Raw genomic sequence first — 21,068 nt, 5'->3', positions numbered from 1 at the left:
AGATGGATCACAAAGAAATATTCTTTATCCATATTGCTTGTATTTCAGAAAAAAAAAATCAAACAAATCTGAGTTACAAGTCAAATGGAGGAAGGATGTGTAGTTCTGTCATGAGGTTTAGATAACATTGTTCTCAGTTTTAAAGTGGTGGTAAGTTTGATTCGGTTGAGTTCAGGGGCTATAGGCCTTTTTCACAGAAAACATTTTGGCATGTTACAACAGGAAGAGCACAGCTGTGGATGAACGGGGATGATGGCTGAATTCCATTTAGCTGCTTCAGTTTCAGGGTCCTGGTGTTGTTCATGCTGTCGCACTGTCATGAAAAATGTCAGAACAGCAAAGATGAGCAGGTCATGGCTGACCTGATTACAGACCTGTCTACATGATCAAAAACAGGCGACTGTCCCTGTACTACTCTACCGTGCGGCCCCGCTGATTGGCCGGAGGGGGCGCAGTGGAGCAGGAGCGCGCAGCCCGGCGGGGAGACGAGCAGCTGCAGCCTTCAGTCAAACGGCACCGGCTGAGCGGAGAGGAGCTGCGTGGTCAGCGGCTCTCAACTTTGGACTATACTTGACACATCTGGACCGCGCCGCTATGCTGCTGCTGCAGGGAGGACCCTCTGCTGCTTCTGCGCTTTACCTTTACTCTTATTTTCTGGAGGCTGCTTTGGTGCTCGCCTTCAACCTTGACACCGCTCATGTCATCAGGAAAGACGGAGAACCGGGGAGTCTGTTCGGCTTTTCTCTTGCCATGCACCGGCAGCTCAACCCGGATAAAAGACTGTGAGTGAACCCTCTGACTGTACATCCCATCATCATCTGCGTGTGCTTGTTGTTTAAACGTGCAGCTCCGCTATCAGGGCACCTGACGGGGCAGGTTCACTTCATGTACTCACAGAATCTTAACTTTTAAACACCTTTAACCTAATTTATTTCTGTCAAGTTATCAATAGTTTATCATGAGCAGGAAACATCATGCTAATGTAAGGATCCAGCCTTTGCAGCGTTAATAAACTGGTTTTCATCCACTGGTTGTGATGCAGCAGCCACTAAAAGTTACTTTAGTAACTATCTAGCAAAGCCTGTAGCGTTTCTAATCAGATTAGTCGTGTTTTTGTTCTAACTGTCAATAAAGGTTGACTGTCCCCCTGTGGTGCATTGAATATAAAATGGGAAGGAGCCTAAGGACAACAAGTGAATAAACAAAGGTTATAACTGTGATGCAAATGTGCCTGTAAGGTCAAACTGGGGGAGCACTGAGAGGAGAGCTGTAATGTTGCAACTGCTAGTCGATTAATTGTTTAGTTGGTCAGTTTTTCTCATTTTTAGATCATTGTACATTGAAGATCTTTTGGTTTTGGATGCTTGGTGAGACTAAACAATTTGAACCTTTGGCTTATTATTTTCTGACATGTAAGCAACTAATAATAAATAGTTGATAGAGTTATCGATAATGAACTTAAAAGTTGGTTTGAACCCTGACAGATGGTTGACACTTACACATTTTTGTATTTAAAGCTTTTCTCAAATGTGATTCGTCATGTTAATGTCAGTAATCTCAATTTAAAAGTTCCTCCACAGTAAGGACTGAGCAGGTGTTTTCCAGCTCAGCAGCTTTATGTGTAAAGTTTGATTCATGAACAATGCTGAGAAGTGAGTAATTGTAAAATACTATTGATGCTACCGTGCACAGGAAAATCATTTCCTGCGGGCAGCCCTGGGGGAGCAGAAAAGACATCAGTGTAGCGAGCCTGGTCATCCTGCCACGCAAAGTGTAGGGGGGGTAAAAGTGAGGAGTGGGGGTGGGTAGTCAAAGCCTGCAACCAGGGTGAGGCTGCATGCAAGAGCTACTGTGCTGCACTCTGGTTAGCAGGCACAGGGCTCTGCAGCAGCATGTTGAGCAAGGATGATAAGATCACACAGATTAGGCTTAACTTGTGGAATTTTATCTAACTGGTGTTTTGACTATTGTACACAGGCCTCTCGTGGTGTATTGAATGGGCCGGTCATGCAAAACTGGAAGCTGTCTTTAAAATGCCAGATTCTTTTGTGCACAAAGAATCTGCGTCCTGAAAAAGATGATATTTGTCAGAGCTGACACAGTAAAGGGAGTGAAAGTCATGAAACTGAATGTAATATTTGTTGGGCAAACAGTGGCTCGAAATGTGACACTGGAGCGATGGTTTGTTAGTTAGCTGGTAAAAGTAAGAGTGAAGATTCACCTCGCTTACATGCCGATCTATGAGGAAGCTGCTCCTGATGCAAAATTCTGCTAATTTTTTTTTAGCACAGAAGCAGGACCATTGAATCATTTTTGTTCTTTTTAGTATTTGCATAAGTTGTCTTAAATTTTAAAGCGAGTGAAGGCACCATTGATTATGTCTTTGAAAGAAATTCATTAGCAACAGTTCTGATAATCAATCTGTGGTTTTTCAAGGAAAATGAAGAGGAAAGTAAAGAAAGAAAGTACTTTACAGTGAGGTTCAACCTCTGCATTTGACCCATCCTTTACACACACATTATGGGCAGTGAGCCCACACACACGCACACACACACACACTTGGAGCAGGAGCAGCGGGCAGCGGCAGTATGTGAGCATTTGGCGTTTAAGTGCCTTTCTCAAGGGCACTTGAGTGCTGCAGTTGAGGCACTGTTCATTCACACATAATTTATTCCGGTCCAGGAGATCGAACCAGCAACTGTTTGGTCACAGCACCAAAACATTGCTGGTTCTGACCAGATGTGTGTTTTTTATATATAAAATGAATATTTTGGGAATGTTTTACTCCTCTCTGACATTTTACAGGCCTAACAACTGTAACCTTTACTAATCCTGACTTTTATTATCGTGATAAACCATTTGGTCTATAGAGTATAAGAAAAAAAATGACGAAGGGAAGGCCGTCAGATTCCTCGTCCCACATTGAATGTGCTTGTAATGGTGGAGAGTATGGACTGACTATCAGCTCCCCGGCTGTGATCTCAGCTCTAAATCCTCATGTGACCCTGAGATAATCAGTCATGAGTCAAGAGAAAGTTCAGCAGAGCACACAGAAATGGGTAATGAACAGCCCTGCCTGACGTGAAGCTGCGAGGCACACTGACCGCTCTGAACTCGCTGGAAGTGCAAGTCAGCGATGTGTCACACACTCTGCATCTGTCCCTTTTGTTCTTATTCCAACACATGTTTGATGGCGATCAGTAGCAGCTGTGCAGCTCTGCCAGCTATCACTGCGGGCACTGATGTGATCATAGAAATCGTATGTGAAGAGAGCAGCGCTAGTCTTCATGGGCTTCTTTCTGAACACTGAATATGTCTTCTGTGTTTAGGACATAAAACCCAAATCTTCCCCACTTCACTGCAATTAAACAGATGTTCTGGCGATTGAAGCGATTTGTAATTCATATTGTTTACAACCATTTATGTCACTCTATTCATGTTGTTCCTCCAATTGCTTCACTGAGAGCACAACAGTGTTCATGCTGTTACTACGGCTTCCTTCTCATATGTGTTATTGATGTGTGGAAGAAACACCAAGATCCGTGTTTCACCATCACACTGAACATCATGTGGCATCTTGCAAAGAGGTACCGGGATGCCTCCTCCATGAATAATGTGTCGGGTTAATGATGTGGATATAACATCCTCTGAATGAAACCAGAGAGAATGGCCATCTGACTGGACATGCGCGGCCATCTGTGCACATGTAACCTGATAGATTAAACGCATCAGTGAATCATCAGTACAGACATTCCAGTTAAACTTAATACAGAAGAATGAAAGAAGATTGTGCAGCTTAGAAAAGGGTTAATAAACACTGTTAAAACAGGTCAACTGGAAAACCTACTTAAGTCTTTCTCTTAAAAACGTTATTCTCTACTTAAAGTTAATCTGTATTTGTTGTGAATATTCATGATTTCCTCCGTGATGTGTACCCAGCCAATCACAGGTCAGCACCAATCAAAGTATGTGTGTGTGTGTGTAAACTAAAACAGTTAGAACAGCTGCAGCAGTTCTTGTGGATTTGAGTGCACAGCTGTGGGAGCGCTGGACCACATCTGTTAACAAAGAGCAGTGAGATCACTGTGTAAACCCACACCAGTCACTATGCATTCCGATTTACTCTGCACTGAAAGGCATGCTGCATGATGGGATGTGGTTTCACACTGTAGCCTGGCTCATGCTGGATTTTGGAGGCCGATACAATATTATAATAATGAGCTGACCAATGTATCCGTGTATTTATCGGTTGGTCTATATTTCAGGCTCTGTAGCTTTACTCTTGTCAGGATAGTTTGATGTTTTGACTATAATGTTTCTGACTTTAATCTATAGTGCTTCCTAGCAGTCTATATTAGCATCCCAACCAAACATTACATTCAGTTCTGCTGCACAAAAGAAGATAAAATATGTGATTTTAGCCTTTTTCCCAACTGAAAAACTGGTTAATGTGTCTGCTAGACTGGCGTGTTGCATGTAAATGTCAATGTTATCCCTCAGCTACTTGCTAAATTCCACAACTGTCACTTTGCTGAGCCGCTCTGCTGTCAGCTTGGAGGAGTTTTCTTTTACCTCACAGGCTCTACTTTAGGGTATCTTACACTTTAAATCTGAGTACCTGTTAAAAGCATAGATGCTCCAGCTTTGAGGGGACAGCTACTTGGACAGGTCTTCCACTCACACCCTGTAAATGTATAACTGCATTCTTTTTGTCATTGCATTTTCATTTCAGCTTTATTTTCTATAAAAATTTAAAAGTTGAGACTTCCCTATAGTTTTTAAGGGTGGGCACATAAGCAGCTGTGATATTTCAAAATACAGCTGAAAGTAACAATTATTTTCCTTCATTGATTAATCTGCAGATTAATTTCTCAATTGATTGATGATTTTACCTATAAGATGTCAGAAAATAGTGACGAATGTCAGTTGAAATGTCCCACAGCTGAAGATGAGCTATTTTGATAGCTTGTTTTATTTGACAAACAGTCTAAATCCCAATGATATTCTGTTTAGTGTCATATATGACTGAAAATCCCAACACTTAAAAAGCTCGAAGCTGCAAATGTTTGGCATTTCTGCTTGAAAAATGACTAAAGCAAATAAAAAAATAGTGTTGATCAGTTACTCGGTGCAGCTGTAAATCTAAACCAATCCTTTTTGATGTATTGGTTCAATCTGTGGTCATTTCTGAGGCTGTAGATTGCAGTGATGTCCGCTGGAACATACTTATCATATAAAATAACAGTGTTGTCTGCTTGTCTCTAATGTTCTGCAGTTGCCGCGATGCCTCTGATGACACAGAAAAGAGATTGTTCTTTGTATTCTGCTTGACATCAAGTATCACCCAATGACACATTAGAGACCAAACTACCGCAGCTCAGAAGATGAAATGTCAAACTGAAGCTAACTTCTTAAGAGGCTCTTGTTTGTATTTGCATTTCACTGGACTTTGTTTGAAAAGAGGCTTTGCAGTTTGGTCTTCAGTCTGACATCAGACCTCCTCAGGAGAGTCCTTGTTTAGCAAATGAGGAGCCACAGGGCTGAGCCGCAGATGAATAGGTCGGCTACAGAAGGAACTGAAAGGGAGGAGAGGATTTCCTCTTCGTCCTTTGAGAAAATTCCTTCACAGTATGCTTCTATACAGTATGCATGCTGGTTGGTTCACACACGATAGTGTAGCCTACCATCCTGACATGCTATTTGCATTGTCCTGTACCCCTCCAGATCACAATAAAGGATATTTCATATGAAGATAAGGATCTTTATATGTAGTCTGGCAAGTTTGGAGTAGAAGTTTTCAGAGATGGCAGAACTGTTTTTAAAGCTGTTGGCATGAGACAAAATCAAGCCGTATTTCATGTAAGAACTGAGTTTTTAAACAGCCATGACACCGAGTCTTTTCAGTTCATATGTCTATTGATAAAATTCATGTTGTGCAGCTATAACAACAGCTGAAAGCTTAAAGAATTCATCCAGAGAGAGTGGTTTTAACTAACACACAGCGCTAACATTAGCTGCCTAATTAGCACATTGAGAGTCAGTTTTCCAGGTCTCTGAATGCTGAGTTACTGAGTTGTTACATAGCTGTGACACCATTCCCTTTAATTCATATGCTTGATAATAATATTCATGCTGTGCAGCTGTAACAAGTCAGCTAAAAAGTTTGAAAATCTGGAGACAATGGCTTTAACTCACTCATGGAGCTAACATTAGCGTAGTTAGCACAGTGAGGGTCAGTTGCAATTCCTCCAAGTTTGAATGCTGAGTGAGTTACTGAGTCGGCCAGCGACAATTATTTTAGCCTCGAAATTTAAACTGTGAAACTGAAGTGTTAAATATGCCTCCATTGTCACTGTATACAGCAGATGTGCCATGCAAGAACAGGAAGTTTGACAGACGTGGCAACAGTAAGTATAAAGGGGATTAGCTAGCTAGCTAACAGTGGCTGACAAGACTGACACCAAGATGGTGTTTGGTGGTTATGGTGGCTATGAGCTAAGTTATAATTAACTTGTGAAAAACAGAAATGCAGTCTTATAGCAAGAGTAGTAGACTTTTTAAGATAAGTTTATCTGTTGTTTTCTCAGTATGGCTTTTCTATACAATATGAAGTCAGGCAGGAAATGTACCAGTTTCGGTTTTCACTAGTTTTGCACAATACTGTGTAGCTTGCAGTTTGACAGTGTGTAAAAGGTTACAGATGCAGTCAACAAGTTGTTACCATGTTTCAGAGAGCCCGAGAACAATTTTTAATTTCAAAGGTCCAGCAACTTACAAATCTGTTGGTACAGGCTTACAATTTTGTCCCAGTTGTTATGTTCATTTGATGTAAGATCAAAAGGCGTGATAATACACGCGTATTCAAATTGTGTCAACAGTCTTGAAAGCATAACTGTCTGCTATAACCAAATGAAATCGTCCTTTACACAGACGTGATGCTAGGTGTTCATGCTGTTCTCTGTAACAGCCCTCCACAGCATCTTCATCTAGTCCGTGCCGTGGTGTGCTAATACTAGTAACAAATAATGAATTCACTTTCTGTTTTAATCTGTAAATTGAATCAGGCCCCAAGTCATTGCTTACATCATATTGCAGTTATTTCACTCAAAATTCACAAATATTGTGTCTTGAGTTAACATAAAATCACATGAAGGATTCCTTTGAGTTTTGTCTGTGTCTAGTACGGTGTAAAAGAAAAGTTGATGAACCCTCTTCATCAGATAAGTGTTGCTCATAATGTCGTCTCAGTGGCTGCTGTCACCGCTGAAACACATCTTCCCTTCATGCTTGTCGAGGCTATATGAGGATGTGGCTTTAGAGGAGAAGCTCTGGTCAGCGCACGGCATCGCTGGACAGAACACTGAACACTCTCCAGATTGTCTGCTTCACTGCTCCTTTGGCCTCTGCAGAATGTCTGTAGTCAGTAGTCAGTAGACAGTAGTCTATTGTCCCGTACCAAAGTTTTCTATTTTGTTTCTTATCACAAAATACAATAGCCCTTTGAGAGAGTGATTGAACACAACCAGCTTTTCACAAGCAGAACCTGCTAAAATCATCCCTCCTGTGAAATATGTTGTGCGTGCATTACCCAAAGACATGTAAAGAAACAGCTGTCTGCCTGTTATGTTAATAATTTATTGTTTAATTCAATATTATTAAGTGATCGTATCGGAGGGGTCAGAGCCTTTATAGTCAAGGCCCTGAGCCTCCCAATGCAGTAAGTATGGCTGAATCAGTATCAAAAATTCTTTAAAAATACTCTTGATTCAGTCTTCTAATTGATTTGATCTAAGTTGTCTTTATATGTTCGGATTTTATATTACTGGCATTGGTTTGACTTGTTGTATTCTGGTCTGGTAAAAGTTCTCCATTTGATTTATTTGCACTTTGCAACTTGGGTTTTTTCAGCCATCATCAAATCCCTTAGTCAACATACTTAATGGCTTTATGCTAACAGGAAATGACACGTACTTGTCATAGCAAGTTAAACTTACAAACAGAAAGCATAATGTCTTTCCTGAGATTTAATTCTTATTTTTGTCCCATCACCATCACAATTTAATTTCTTTCCAGCTGCAAACAGCCCTCCCTTTTCTTTTGTGCATTGCATTGTGGGAGAATAACCAGCCATCAGCAGTACACTATAATTCAAAAATCTGTTTAGAATTAGTCTGTAGTATGGATTTGGGACATGCGAGTAGGTCTGTTATCCAACTCCTGCTATTGGCTTTAATGGGATTTTTGAAAAAATCCAGTCTGGTTTCAGGAGTTTCACGGTATTGAATCTGACCACCTTCTGGTTTTTGTCTTATCATCTTGCTTTTAGACCATTGACAGATCGATTTTAAGGTGGAGAGGACGGTGAAGTCTCCAATTCTGCCTTCACTGTCTTATGTATGGCTATTAGGCCCTGTTGTTCCAAACTCTTGCTGATACTGAAAGTTACAGTGATATTGCACAATATCTACATTGCAAAAGGCAGCCATGAGCACCACTTTTTAGCAAAAAACTTGCATTCTTGCCTTTGCTATGCCATCACTGTCACTGTTGATCTTTTCACACACGTACTAAATTCAACAAGCTGCTGTCCTGGAGCTTTGAAATGTAGACATAGATGTACTGAAGGTGTAGATGTAGATCAATGTGATGACAGGTCCAAAAGCTAATCTCAGTATTTGATTTCTACTGTTTTGTGTTTTTCTTCAGGCTGCTGATCGGTGCGCCCAGAGCCAGAGCTTTGGGAAAACAGACAGCCAGCATCACAGGAGGCATTTATAAATGTGAAATCACCCAGTCCAATGATTGTGAGCGTGTTGAATTTGATAATGAAGGTGAGCTATCTATCTATCTGTCTGTCTCTCTAAGCAGACATTCAGACATCCAGACAGTTTCCAAAGGTCAAGAATGAATATCAGTGCTCATATCTTTGTCCTGTGTTGCTAACTTTTGAAAGAGAATGTACTCGTTGAGAACAAGGAGAATCAGTGGATGGGGGTGACGGTTCAGAGCCAGGGACCTGGGGGAAAGATTGTGGTGAGTCAAACTGCGCGCCTGCACCACCGTTCATACCTGTTGTGAAGGTGTGAACTTAAACTGAGCCGTGTCTTGTATTTTCAGACTTGTGCTCACCGCTATCAGAGGCGCTTGTTTGTGAACACCCCTCAGGAGTCCCGGGACATCACCGGGCGCTGCTATGTCCTGAGTCAGGACCTGACCATCGACGAGTCCTCTGACGAGGACGGGGGTAACTGGAACTTCTGTGAGGGCAGAGCCAGAGGCCATGAGATGTTTGGATCTTGCCAGCAGGGTTTGTCAGCCACCTTCACCAAGGACTACCATTACGTGGTGTTTGGAGCACCAGGAGCTTACAACTGGAAAGGTACCTAACTATACCTACACATGCTTTACAGTACTGACAGTGAGAATCGAGTTTCTCATTCTGTTAAAACAAATCGTGTTGTTTTGTTTACTTATTCTAACATGAACATTTCTTGTTTCCGCCTGTTAACGTCTCTGCGTTGTTCTCTCACCTCCTCTGCAGGCATTGTCCGAGTGGAACAAAAGAACAACACTTTGCTGGAGATGGGGGTGTATGATGACGGCCCGTATGAGGTTGGAGATGAGCATCTCTTGAACCCTGAGCTCGTGCCTCTACCTGCCAACAGCTACCTCGGTGAGTGTCTAACCACAAAGTACATGTAGGTTTTTTTGTCCGTCACTTGTATCCTGTTGACTAAACACTATGCTGCACTTCCTCATCATTTCCTCTGTAGGTCTCAACATTGCTTACCAGTTTGTGGTGTTATACTGTTTGGATATTCTTGTTCAGTGTTGAGATTACTGTTCATTATTGTGTGAAAATCTGTCAGTTCAATTGAATTTGAGGCTTTATTGGTAAAGACACGTGATCAGAGGGGAAATTTGGAGTGAAACTTAAGTTTTCACAGAAGACTTTTTGACTTGTCAAACACAGGTGTAAATGATAACATAATCAATTACTGCATTGCAGTAATTACTGAACCATCATTGAAGTTATTAGTTCCAGCTGTGTTGTTGCTGCTATAACAAGTCAAAATGTTTGTTTTGAAAAATGTCTATGAGTCCGATTCATTTGGGAATGATTAAGATAGAAGAATGGAGGGACTTGGTGGCCTGGAGATTAAGAGGCAGGTGTTTGTGTCTGGCCATTAATCTTTGTTGCATGTCAGTCTTCACTTTCTCCTCGTTTGCTGTTATCTCTCTACTGTCTAGCCAATAATGGAATACAATGCCCAACAATCTACCACAATTCAGTACAGCTGTGCTATAAATTCTACCTTAAAGAAGTTTGTGATGTTCAGTTCTTGATGACGATGTTGGAAATGTTTATCATTGAGGTCATAGGTGGTGTAGACTGCTGGGCTACACAGAGACACCTCTGAATATATCAGTTCAGTACAACACCACCACTCACTATGACCTCAAAGCTAAAACATACAATTACCTTCTCTATGACAGTGTCAAAAAACTGAACATTATAGGCATCATGAAAGTAGACTTTATGACAGAACAGTTGTGTTAGACTCTACAGGTGTACCTAACGACCCAACAAAGGGAACAAGGGTATTCAGATGCTGATAAGGCCATCAATATTCACGTTAGCAACATTTATTTAGAGAGAAGATAGATAGAATCAGCAAAGGCACAAGATGAGTTCACTGTCAATAGAGCAAGAGAGCCTCGTGTCTCAAATCATTAAGGGTTAGTTCACCTCAGAAAGGGCTGTGTGTGAAAAATTCTAGATATAACGTAAACTTGAACAGTTTTTTTAGGTGGTTCTTTTTCCGTGGCTCAGATATGTTTTGCTGCTGCCCTGTTCACAGCAGTGCATTGCTTAGCTTCCTACACTGATGCTCCTGTCTGCTTCTCCAAACTGAGGGCGTGCTGACCGCCATCATGTAATACACTGACTGTTGTTAAGTAACTCATACAACCCCACTCTAAAAAACCTGAACCAAACCTTTAAGTTGTCTCAATGTAACTCCTCACTGGCAGGTGAAAATAACGGGCAGTGCAGGCGTGTGGTTGTCTGCTCACCGGTCCAACAATGGGAGTTACCACTGGGGACTGCAGAACAGGGGAGCTCACTATTTCCAAATTAGGGAAAAAAATGCAGAAAAATAAACTTGTTCTTCAGTGTAAAGTAAGATATTTATGTCTTGCAATGTCTCTCTCTCTAGGATTCTCCCTCGATTCGGGACACAGGATCACCAGGAGTCGTGGCCTGACGGTGGTGGCCGGAGCACCCAGAGCCAATCATAGCGGAGCTGTGGTCCTGCTGAAGAAAGAGAGCAACGCCTCCACCAAACTTTTGGTGGAGCACACCTTGTACGGGCCAGGGCTTGCATCTTCCTTTGGATACGACGTGGCTGTAGTCGACCTGAATGGTGACGGGTAGGAAACATTTTTACTGCTTTTATTCTGCATCAGTATACGTATCATTTCATCTTATTGGCAAATAGATTTTTCAGCAACATTCATATGAGCCACAAAATGAAGAAAAGTGAACACAGACATAAGATAGACATCAGTAAAGCTTTGAGATTACGGCAAAGGGCCCGATTTCCTTGAAGTCAACTTTATTATGATGGCATCTTACCTGTTTCTAATTTCAATGTCTTCCTTTCAGTGGACTTTTCTTTATTTATGAGGCCATATTCTATATGATACTTCTAAATATTTACCTCCCCTCTTTGATCTAGATGGCAAGACATAGTTGTAGGAGCCCCTCAGTTCTACATGAAGGACAGAGACGTTGGAGGAGCTGTTTATGTCTACATCAACCAGGCAGGAAGGTGGGAAAGAATCACTCCTGTCCGTCTAAACGGGACCAAAGACTCCATGTTTGGACTGGCGGTGGAGAACATAGGAGACATCAATCAGGACTCATATGAAGGTAATTTAGCTGTTGTTTTGTATCTTATTCATGTTGCTGTATATTATTTATGTTGCCGTCAAGTAAACGGATTCCTCTCTCATGCAGACATTGCAATTGGAGCTCCTTATGATGACAGCGGGGCAGGAAAAGTCTACATTTATCATGGCTCTGCACAAGGAGTGAAAACCAGCCCTGCACAGGTTGGTTTGTTTCAAGCACAGATACACGTAGGCTATATTTGTTTTTAGTTAACGTAAAACATAGGTTGTTGTTCAAATTTAGAAATCGTGTAAGTGAGAAGGTTGAAAGAGATGCACCTCTAATTACTGATTACACATCTTTTCTGTGTCATGAAAGGCCCAAAACATACATTTTTAAAGAGAACTTGTGAAAAATGAAAAAGCAGTAGGGATGGAAAACTATGGATAAACAATAAGAAATGATTGTGCGTGCTACACTAATCTTTTGAGCTGATCTGCTGAGATAGGCTTAAACTGTATCTTCTCAGAGAGTAACCAGCACGCCAGCACTGCAACACATAGAGAAAATATTTGTTATAGAAAGAAAGGAATAACTTAATGTATTACATTTGCCGAATTTACAAGAGGGGACAAATAATGAAGAATTCATCATAGACAGCGTTTCACAAAGTTTCTCCTAACTGAGCATCACAGAAAACTCTCTTTTTACGGGAGTCTGGCGCTGATTCTCAATACTATACAATTGTATAGTATTGCAATTGCAATACTAGACCACTGGTGTACCCCTTTGACAGCAGATATTATGTCAGAGTTGTGTTCACAGCGTATATCTGCTGCCCTCAAGTGGCCAGAAAGTGAGATATTGCAGGTTTGAGCTCTATGGGAAACTTTTCGTATGTTCGAGACGTAGATTTGTCTCAACCTTCCTATAGACAGGGGCTTTTCTGAAGATCAATAAAGCATTTCATTATTATTAATACATTGTCTCATGGAAGTATGGAAGTACTAGCTGTCACAAATCAACTCATTTTGGCTCCTGATACTGAAGCCGTGCATTGACAATGATATTTTATAAATCTGCAGAATTAAGTTTTTTTTCCTCCTTCCTCTTAAATGATTCTTCCTACATTACAGATCCTAACAGGAAAAGAGCACAACATGAGACTGTTCGGATATTCTCTGGCAGGGAACATGGACTTGGACAGTAACTCTTATCCAGACGTGGCTGTAGGCTCCCTGTCGGACGCAGCTCTGATCTATAGGTAATTGTTTCCTGACATATCTTCAGCCGATTTAAACCCGACTGATTTCTATTACAACTTCATGTAACTAGCTTTCTTTCAGGGCACGGCCAGTCATTAACATCAGGAGAGATGTCAAAATATCTCCGCAGGAAATTGACCTTACAATCAAAACTTGTGGTAACAGCATTTGGTAGGTGTTCTAATATTCATATATTTAACAGACCTTGAAGTCAAAACTCTGTTACAAATGTTTTAAAATCACTTTTCTGTCCTTAGCTTCACTGTGGATGCATGCTTCACCTACAAAGCAAACCCTGCATCTTACAACCCAAGACTAAGTAAGTGAAATGTTAAAAAAAAACCCTACTTTATAAATCCAAGATTCGTTCAGTCGATCTTACCTGTGCTTCCCTTTGCACTGCAGCTGTCAGCTACACTGTCGAGGCGGACGGAGATCGCAGGAAACAGGGGCTGCCCTCCAGAGTGATGTTCCTGAACAAGTCCCGCTCTGAAGCAGACTACCAGTTTAATGGCACCTTGGACCTCCGTGGCCAAAAACAGGAAACATGCATTAAGATAATCGCCAAACTGAAGGTAAAACATATCTGCCTCATAGTTAAATCACATCTGCAGGACACAGTCCACTCAGAGAGCAACACTGAGCCAAGGCTTGCAAAATATCTAGATGCTAGTAAAACCGAAAGGTTTTTTTATGTATTTATGTATTTCTGTAGCAACAGATCTGAGCACTAACACATTGTAGGTACTAATACATTTAGTGTTACAGAGACATTTGTTTGTGAAGTTGCAAGCTTGTCGAAAACTTTTTGGGTACGAAACAATGATACCTTGTCTCAGTTTCATCCTACACACAGTGTAAAGCTGAAACAATTAGTTTATTAATCAATTTATCCATCAGTTGATAATTGATTAATAATCTGAGACATTTTTCAAGTAAAAATTCCAAACGTTATCTAGTTCCAGCTTCTCAGTGGTGATGATTTACTGCCTTTATTTATGTGATAGCAAACTAAATATCTTTTTACTGCTGATTTAATGACATCACTTTGTGCTTCAGGGAATTGTGATGGTGAAAAACTGATCTTGCATTATTTTCTGACATTTATAGACCAAAGGATAAATCAATGAAATAATCAGCAATTAAAATAATTGTTGCAACATAACAACTGAACATATTATATCACATATATAAGAAATATAGAGATTTTTGAACACATGTGGGCAGTGGCACATATAAGTTATTTCCTTTTCAACATTTTTACGCAGCAGTCCTAAGATGAATCAGCTTGAATCAGCTTGCTTTAATCAGGCAGCACTGAGGAGAGCCAGTCAGGACCAAAGCCAGCTTTGATAGAGACTGCAATTAGAAATGGTTATAGGTATTTCAGAGAATATTGACAGCAATTGATTGCTTGCTGTAACAAAAGCAAGAAATAATGTTAGCATTTTTTCAACATTACTAACACAGATAATATCTTTTTAAACAGAGAAACACCTTTCCTGTATAATAGAAGCCATGTAGAAGCAATTATTATGCTCCATATAACTTTGACTGTTTCTGATCTGCACAGGACAATATTAAGGACAAGATGCGCAGCATTCCCATCGAGGTGTCTGCAGAAATTGTGGGTACTAAACGACAAAAGACAAGGAACGGCCTCCCTCAACTTATGCCCATATTAGACTCTTCTCAGCTGAGCAAAGACGTCATTGAGGTAAACACTCCGACTACAACATTTATTATGAAGTTACTGACAACATGCTAACAGTGGAGCAGAGTTAGTATGTGGCTTTGTTGTTGTCCATTATTGTGCAGGTCAACTTTGTAAAAGAGGGATGTGGAAGTGATCATATTTGCCGGAGTAACCTGAAGATGGAGTACAAGTTATACTACAAGCAAAACAACCTAGATGTGTACTCCTCATTGCCCATGTGAGTTCTAACATCTCAACTCTTTGAAGCAACAAGCTAAGATGTGATCTTAAAGTCGGCTTAAGAGGTTAAAATTAATCTGCATTAGAGTACATTTTAATGTCAACATTCAATCTAATGACTTTGTGTCATGTTAAAGAACTGTCTGTACTTCCAATCCCAGTGAGAGTCAACACCTCGGTCTGCTGCATTTAGCTCTTTGACCATAACCAGAAAACCAGCTCATACAGGTCAACATCATGATACCTGTCCAGCACATAACAGCAGAGAAGCACAGTATACAAACCAGAGCTAAAGGGCAATTGAATATATTACTTCCATTCACCAGAAACATGACTTATGTTTGTGTTTCCCTGTGTCTGCTGGATGTGCAAGTAGGCAATGACTGGATAAAATGTTCATCATAACAGCTTCATGGGTCAATTTTAACATACATACCATAAAGCTCAGCCCTCATTGAGATGTTAATGTTTGTGTATCTGCAGCAAGAAAAACATCCCAGTGTTTCACCTGAATTACGAGAGGAAGGACTTGGCTCTGCGGGTGACAGTCAACAACATGGATGGAGATGACGCCTACGAGGCGAGGCTGGTGGGAACTTTCCCCGATATGCTGTCGTATTCTGGAGTCCGCTCACATCAGACAATGGTGAACAAGCCTGCAAGTGTACAGCCGCTCTAGCGACCCCGTGTGGGTGTAATACTGCTTCGCAGGAGAAAGGAAAGCTGCTTGGACAGACGTTTCCTCCTCAGACTCAGTGATAGTTATATATATTGTTACATCATATTTCGTCAGCCTCAGCTCAGCATCTTTTAAACACAGCTGGTCTTCGTCAGGCTCTTTTATCTGTCCTTGTGCATGTTAGCATAGCAATGCTATCATTACCATGCTAACATGCTATGACTTAGCATTGGGTCTGGGTATTTCGTTTTTCCGACATCTTTAAAAATATGATACATTCTTATCATAAAATTTCATGGGAGTCCATCCAATAGTTGTGGACATGAATCAGATTAACAGCCATTGCTATACTTAATAAAGTACGACTGACATAAAAAAGACTGTTTCAAAACTTAAAAAATCAGTCTTACTACTTTCTGAGTTATTGATTGCTTATTGATTTGTAGTTTAATCCAGGGCTTTTACAACATCTGTCCTTTTTCCAGACGGAGAAGCCAATCATCTGCACTGCCAATCAGAACGGCTCTCAGGCAGACTGTGAGCTGGGGAATCCTTTTAAGAGAGACTCAGAGGTAGGGTCTTGTCCTAAGTTTCACATGTTCATCCTGACACTTAGCTGTCGTGCTTTGAATGTGACAGATGTTGTGGCATTTTTTTTGCACCAGACTGTGTTTTACATCATCCTGAGCACTGCGGGTATGACTCTGGACACCACAGAGATTGACTTTGACCTGCAGCTCCAGACGTAAGTACAGCCGCCTCATGTACCTGTACGGGAACATACAGATAATAAAAGTATTGTACTACATTGTGATGTCATTTTTTTTTTCAGGACAAGTGTGCAAGAGAGTATTGTCCCTGTTAAAGTGAAGGCTAAAGTAATCATTGAATTGCCATTGTCGGTCACTGGGTAAGTGTGTTGCACTATTGTTTGACTACAACAAATACACAGCGCCTCCAACAGCATGTTAAATCGATATTTTTGCTTGTTTTCAACAGGGAAGCCAGTCCGAATCAGGTTTCTTTTGGAGGTGTTGTGAAAGGTGAGAGTGCCATGAAGACGGAAGAGGAGATTGGAAGTTTGATTAACTATACATTCAGAGTGAGTGTATCCATCTGACCAGTTTCTTTATATGATCATTAAATCGCTGCCGTCATATAGTCTGAAATAACCAAGTCTTAACATATTGACTTCTCCTTCAGATAAACAACTTGTGGAAGTCTTTGAAGTCTTCAGTCAAAGCCTCGCTGCACATTCAGTGGCCCAAATGGAACAAAGATGGGAAATGGCTTCTGTACCTGGTGAAGATCACCGCTACGGGACCGCAGGACATCCTCTGCTCTCCGGAATCTGAAATCAGCTCTCTCAAACACATCCAGGTAGTATTTTTAAACCTTAATTTCCTGTAGTTCAGCACTGGCCAGAAGTCAGCCATTAAAGCCAACCAGCGCTGCTTAATTCCACTCTGGATTGACGAGAAGAAATGTGCTTTCAGGAGTCCTCTGCATCCAGGACCAAACGGGAAATTGGAGAGAGAAAAACTGTCGGCAAGATGTCTTTACTGTCGGGCAAAAAAAAAGTGCTGGTGAGTCTTTGTATGGATGTGCTCACATGCCTTTATAACAGTATAGATTGCTTTGATGTGTGATAAACTCTGTCCTTCATAGACATGTGACAAGGAGCTCAAATGTGTGGTGCTCAAGTGCCCCCTACAGGGCCTGGACGGTACAACAGTTGAACTGAGGTCTCGTCTCTGGAACTCGACCTTTATTGAGGTAACACGCTGTGTTTTCACCGTTTCCATGTCTCTCATCTGTGTGATTTGCTATGACTGAACCAGCTGTTGTTGTTTTCACGCAGGATTATGCCTCTCTTTCGTACTTACATATTGTTGTGAAGGCCTCGCTCGTCCTTCACACTCAGACTAAAAACATGATCCTGAGAACTCCTGACACTGATGTAAGTAGCTGAAGTAGTGCATCTCAGTACAGATTTGAAGTACTTGTACTTGACATGAGTGTTACCATTTCATGCAACGTTTTTCTTCTCCTTATCACAGAGGCAAATTTTACTGGTACAATTACTTAAGTAAAGCATCTGAATACTTCCTCCATCCCTGCTGTGTACTATCATGATCCTACCTCACCTGATCCCTCGGTTTTTTTCGGGCTTTGGTGTTTTCTTGCAGGTGACGGTGACAGTGTCTCCAGAGAGCGCAGTAGCACAGCACAGTGGAGTTCCCTGGTGGATCATACTGGTTGCTGTTCTTGCAGGAATCTTAATTTTGTCTTTGCTGGTGTTTTTGCTCTGGAAGGTGAGTACAGGGACAATATGGATGACACAGCATGAAAATAGGAAATAAAACATACATTTGATTGAACCCTTAAGGGAAATTTGATCAGAAAAGGTATATCTGTGAACTGTAAAAGATATTGAAAACCTTTTTTTTTTTTTTGGGAAAATTGTATTCACCTTGTTTGTTTTTATTTTAGGGTTGTTTTTATTTTATTTTTTTAGCAGCCAGTTAGCTTAGCATAGCATAAAGACTGGAAACAAGGAGACAGCTAGCATGACTCTGTCTGAAAGTAACAAAATCAGCCTACCAGCACCTCTAAAGCTCACCAATGAACACTTCATGTCTCATTTTTATGAATTTATACAAAGTTTAAAAGACAATTTAACATAGAATGGGAGTTACGTCCTGGACAAGTCATTGGCTCTGACATAAGTAGTGCTGATCTTGTCATCTAACCTCCTGTCAGAGAGACAATAAGCATATTTTCCAAAATGTCATAGTAACTATATCCTTTAAAACAGTAGGTATTCAGGTGCTTATGAGAATCAAAATCATTATAACCGTCCATGAACGGCAAACCCGCTATCAGGTGACCATAAAGTATTCAACTGTGTAAAAGATCAAATATGCGGCGTCTGTGTGAGGGTAAATATAAGAACTGGGTTTAAATGGGCCCAGATTAGAGTTGGGTTTAGGTTTATAAATGTATTGTTCAGTTCTGAGGTTACAGTTTTCTGTAGTTGTTCAGCAAGTAAGTAAGAAAGAAACATTTAGTTTTTAGTCAGGTGAGCATCAACACTAAGCATTTCCATCAGAAAATATATTTCCTCTGGTGTTCTCCTGGAAGAAATCATAACGGCTACTGACTATTATTACTGCTTCAGTTTGTCCCTCTTAACACTTCACCACCCTTACTCCCCCTCAGTGTGGCTTCTTCAAGAGAGCATCAAAAGACCAATACGATGCTGCATATCACAAGGCAGAGATCCATGTTCAGCCCTCTGACAAAGACAAACTCTCTGCTGAGGCCTGATTTAAACTCTCTGAACAGGGGTAAAAAGACAAGCTGTCGGCATGGAGTGCGATTACTGCAGCGACTAATAAACTCACTTTCCTGCCAAATCAGCTGACTTAATGCAGAAAAATTCAAGCAGACACATATTGTACTGATCTGTTGAAGGAAAAGTTGAATGAAAAAAAAAAATTCTAGCCAAAATGCAACACAAAAGAAGTTGATACAGCGCTCTGTGGAAGAGCTGAAATGTATCCTCTTTGTGAGAAAGTCTTGAAGGGATAGTTAAGGTGCTGGTGCAAAGCTAAGCAAAGTACTGCTGTGGATTGGGGCAGCAGCAACATGCATTTTAGCCACCTAAAAAAAATCACAATCAGTTAAAGTGTACGCTATATTTAGATTATTTTCACATTTTGCCTTGCTGCCAGAAAGCAATTTTTAACAGAAAACTGAAGTCATAAATACCATCTATGCTCTCTCTTCATAGCCACCAGACTCCTTTCACAAAAACAATAATTTTACAACGCCCGTGTTCTGTGAGGTAAAATGACTGTTTTTGTCAAAGGAGTTTGGTGGCTTTCAAGAGAGCGATAAAATGTCTTCAGTTCGTACTCAGAAAGGTGCCGTTTGACTGCAAAATGAAGCAGTGAATTTAATATGAATAAATATAGCGTAAACTTAAACTGATGGTGATTTTTGGGTGTGAGCCTTTTTTTTAAGGTGGTTGAAATATATGTTGCAACCCTACTTAAAAAAAACCCCCAACTATCCATATACATTACTAAAGTTTCTGGTATTTGTACAATCTGTGTCTCTGAATTTTGCCAAGAAATCAATGCATTTTCCTCCCCAAAACCCCTTTACTTTGTTCAAATTGCACTGCGCTCTGCAGGTGCTTTTGCTGGCATCACTTTTTACTGCTTGGCTGTTTGAAATGTCCCATTAAAAACTGCAAAGCATGCTTTATATTCCTGCACATCTCGCTTCTGTTGTTTGGTGTGAATGAATATTTGCTGACAGTTGTGTTTTTTGAAATCTCCCTTGCCAGTGTGGATTCTTCAAACGCTCCAAACGCGACGACAGTGTCCCTCGTTACCACGCAGTGAGGATAAGAAAGGAAAGTCCAGAGTATAAAGACGGAAAAGTCAAACTTGATCCTTTTGACAAAAAGCAGTGGATGACAACTTGGATTGATAATGAAAGTTACTCATGAACAGCATCAAGCCACAAACACACTTTGGTTTTTTGTTCATTTGGTGAACACGATGCTCAGTAATTTTTAAAAAGAATTGTAGGCCATCTTTTCAAGGAATTAGCCACGTTCACATCCTTGAAGTTTTACACTGTATAGATGATGAAATGTTCTTTGTAAGTTTTGTATATATTGAAATACTTCTGCACACTGTATATTTATTTTTTGATAAAAAATAATGTCATGCAGCCAAAGAGTTTTTTTCAGTCTTGTGTCTGCCCTGGAGCAGATCAACAAAGGGCAAAGTTTACTAATGTTTCTCTGGAGTTGTAGTCCTACTAAAAGCCTAAAGTCTATGCAAGGAAGGTACAGCCAGCTCAGTGTAATGTGAATGTAAATCAGTACATTTGTGGTGTTTTTCCAACAAAACAACTTGTCCTCTTTGATATGTAGGTACATAATCATTTCACAATAACTAAAGGTGCACAAATGACCACAGCTGACTCTGAAAGCAAGTGGTCTGTTCTCACATTTTCTTTACCTCTGTTCAGGTAGCATCCACTGTGCTGTAGGTCATCACTGAAATAAGACTCACTCTTTTAGTTCCATGTGAGGAATCGAAAGGGACGATGGTGAAAAGCAACTGAAATGTTATGTTTTTTTTAGATTTAATTCAAAGTGAATGTCTCACTTGTTGAACTGTCAAGTATAATAAAAGATGCTTTAACACTGATTCTTACTGTGCAGTTTCATCACTGTTAATATGGTCTACAACTAATGATCATTTTCAT

At 40.5% G+C, this 21,068-nt stretch overlaps 1 protein-coding gene across 3 annotated transcripts; it reads left to right on the top strand.

Annotated features, from left to right (window-relative positions):
- Window positions 1-524: 524 nt before the first annotated feature.
- Window positions 525-21,010, top strand: itga6a (integrin, alpha 6a). 3 transcript variants are annotated; one of them, XM_041950115.1, is made up of 26 exons: window positions 525-782; window positions 8,707-8,831; window positions 8,954-9,033; window positions 9,118-9,379; window positions 9,542-9,673; window positions 11,220-11,433; window positions 11,742-11,935; window positions 12,023-12,117; window positions 13,033-13,160; window positions 13,243-13,332; window positions 13,419-13,480; window positions 13,567-13,736; window positions 14,735-14,878; window positions 14,980-15,095; window positions 15,581-15,686; window positions 16,262-16,348; window positions 16,442-16,521; window positions 16,609-16,686; window positions 16,776-16,878; window positions 16,980-17,156; window positions 17,273-17,362; window positions 17,445-17,552; window positions 17,638-17,736; window positions 17,966-18,091; window positions 18,999-19,126; window positions 20,134-21,010. In XM_041950115.1, exons 1-25 carry the CDS (start codon window positions 595-597, stop codon window positions 19,104-19,106), a joined length of 3,162 nt encoding a protein of 1,053 aa, XP_041806049.1. In that variant the 5' UTR covers window positions 525-594; the 3' UTR covers window positions 19,107-19,126; window positions 20,134-21,010. The 3 variants fall into 3 exon arrangements, with proteins under 3 accessions (XP_041806049.1, XP_041806048.1, XP_041806051.1); XM_041950114.1 differs by having other exon boundaries at window positions 15,581-15,743; XM_041950117.1 differs by lacking the exon at window positions 18,999-19,126 and having other exon boundaries at window positions 15,581-15,743.
- The last annotated feature ends 58 nt before the right edge of the window (window positions 21,011-21,068 follow it).

Source organism: Chelmon rostratus, chromosome 13 (assembly GCF_017976325.1).
Source record: "Chelmon rostratus isolate fCheRos1 chromosome 13, fCheRos1.pri, whole genome shotgun sequence".
Lineage (NCBI taxonomy): Eukaryota > Metazoa > Chordata > Actinopteri > Chaetodontiformes > Chaetodontidae > Chelmon > Chelmon rostratus.
The sequence above is the reverse complement of the archived record's forward strand: the minus strand, read 5'-3'. Positions and strand labels throughout refer to the sequence as shown.

What these genes read in the sequence shown, in the direction of transcription:
- itga6a (XM_041950117.1), top strand. Translation starts at nt 595, where the DNA reads ATGCTGCTGCTGCAGGGAGGACCCTCTGCTGCTTCTGCGCTTTACCTT. An exon ending in TCCGCTCACATCAGACAATG is followed by an intron (nt 15,744 to 16,261) that starts GTGAACAAGCCT and finishes TCCTTTTTCCAG; the next exon opens with ACGGAGAAGCCAATCATCTG. An exon ending in CTTTTAAGAGAGACTCAGAG is followed by an intron (nt 16,349 to 16,441) that starts GTAGGGTCTTGT and finishes TTTTTGCACCAG; the next exon opens with ACTGTGTTTTACATCATCCT.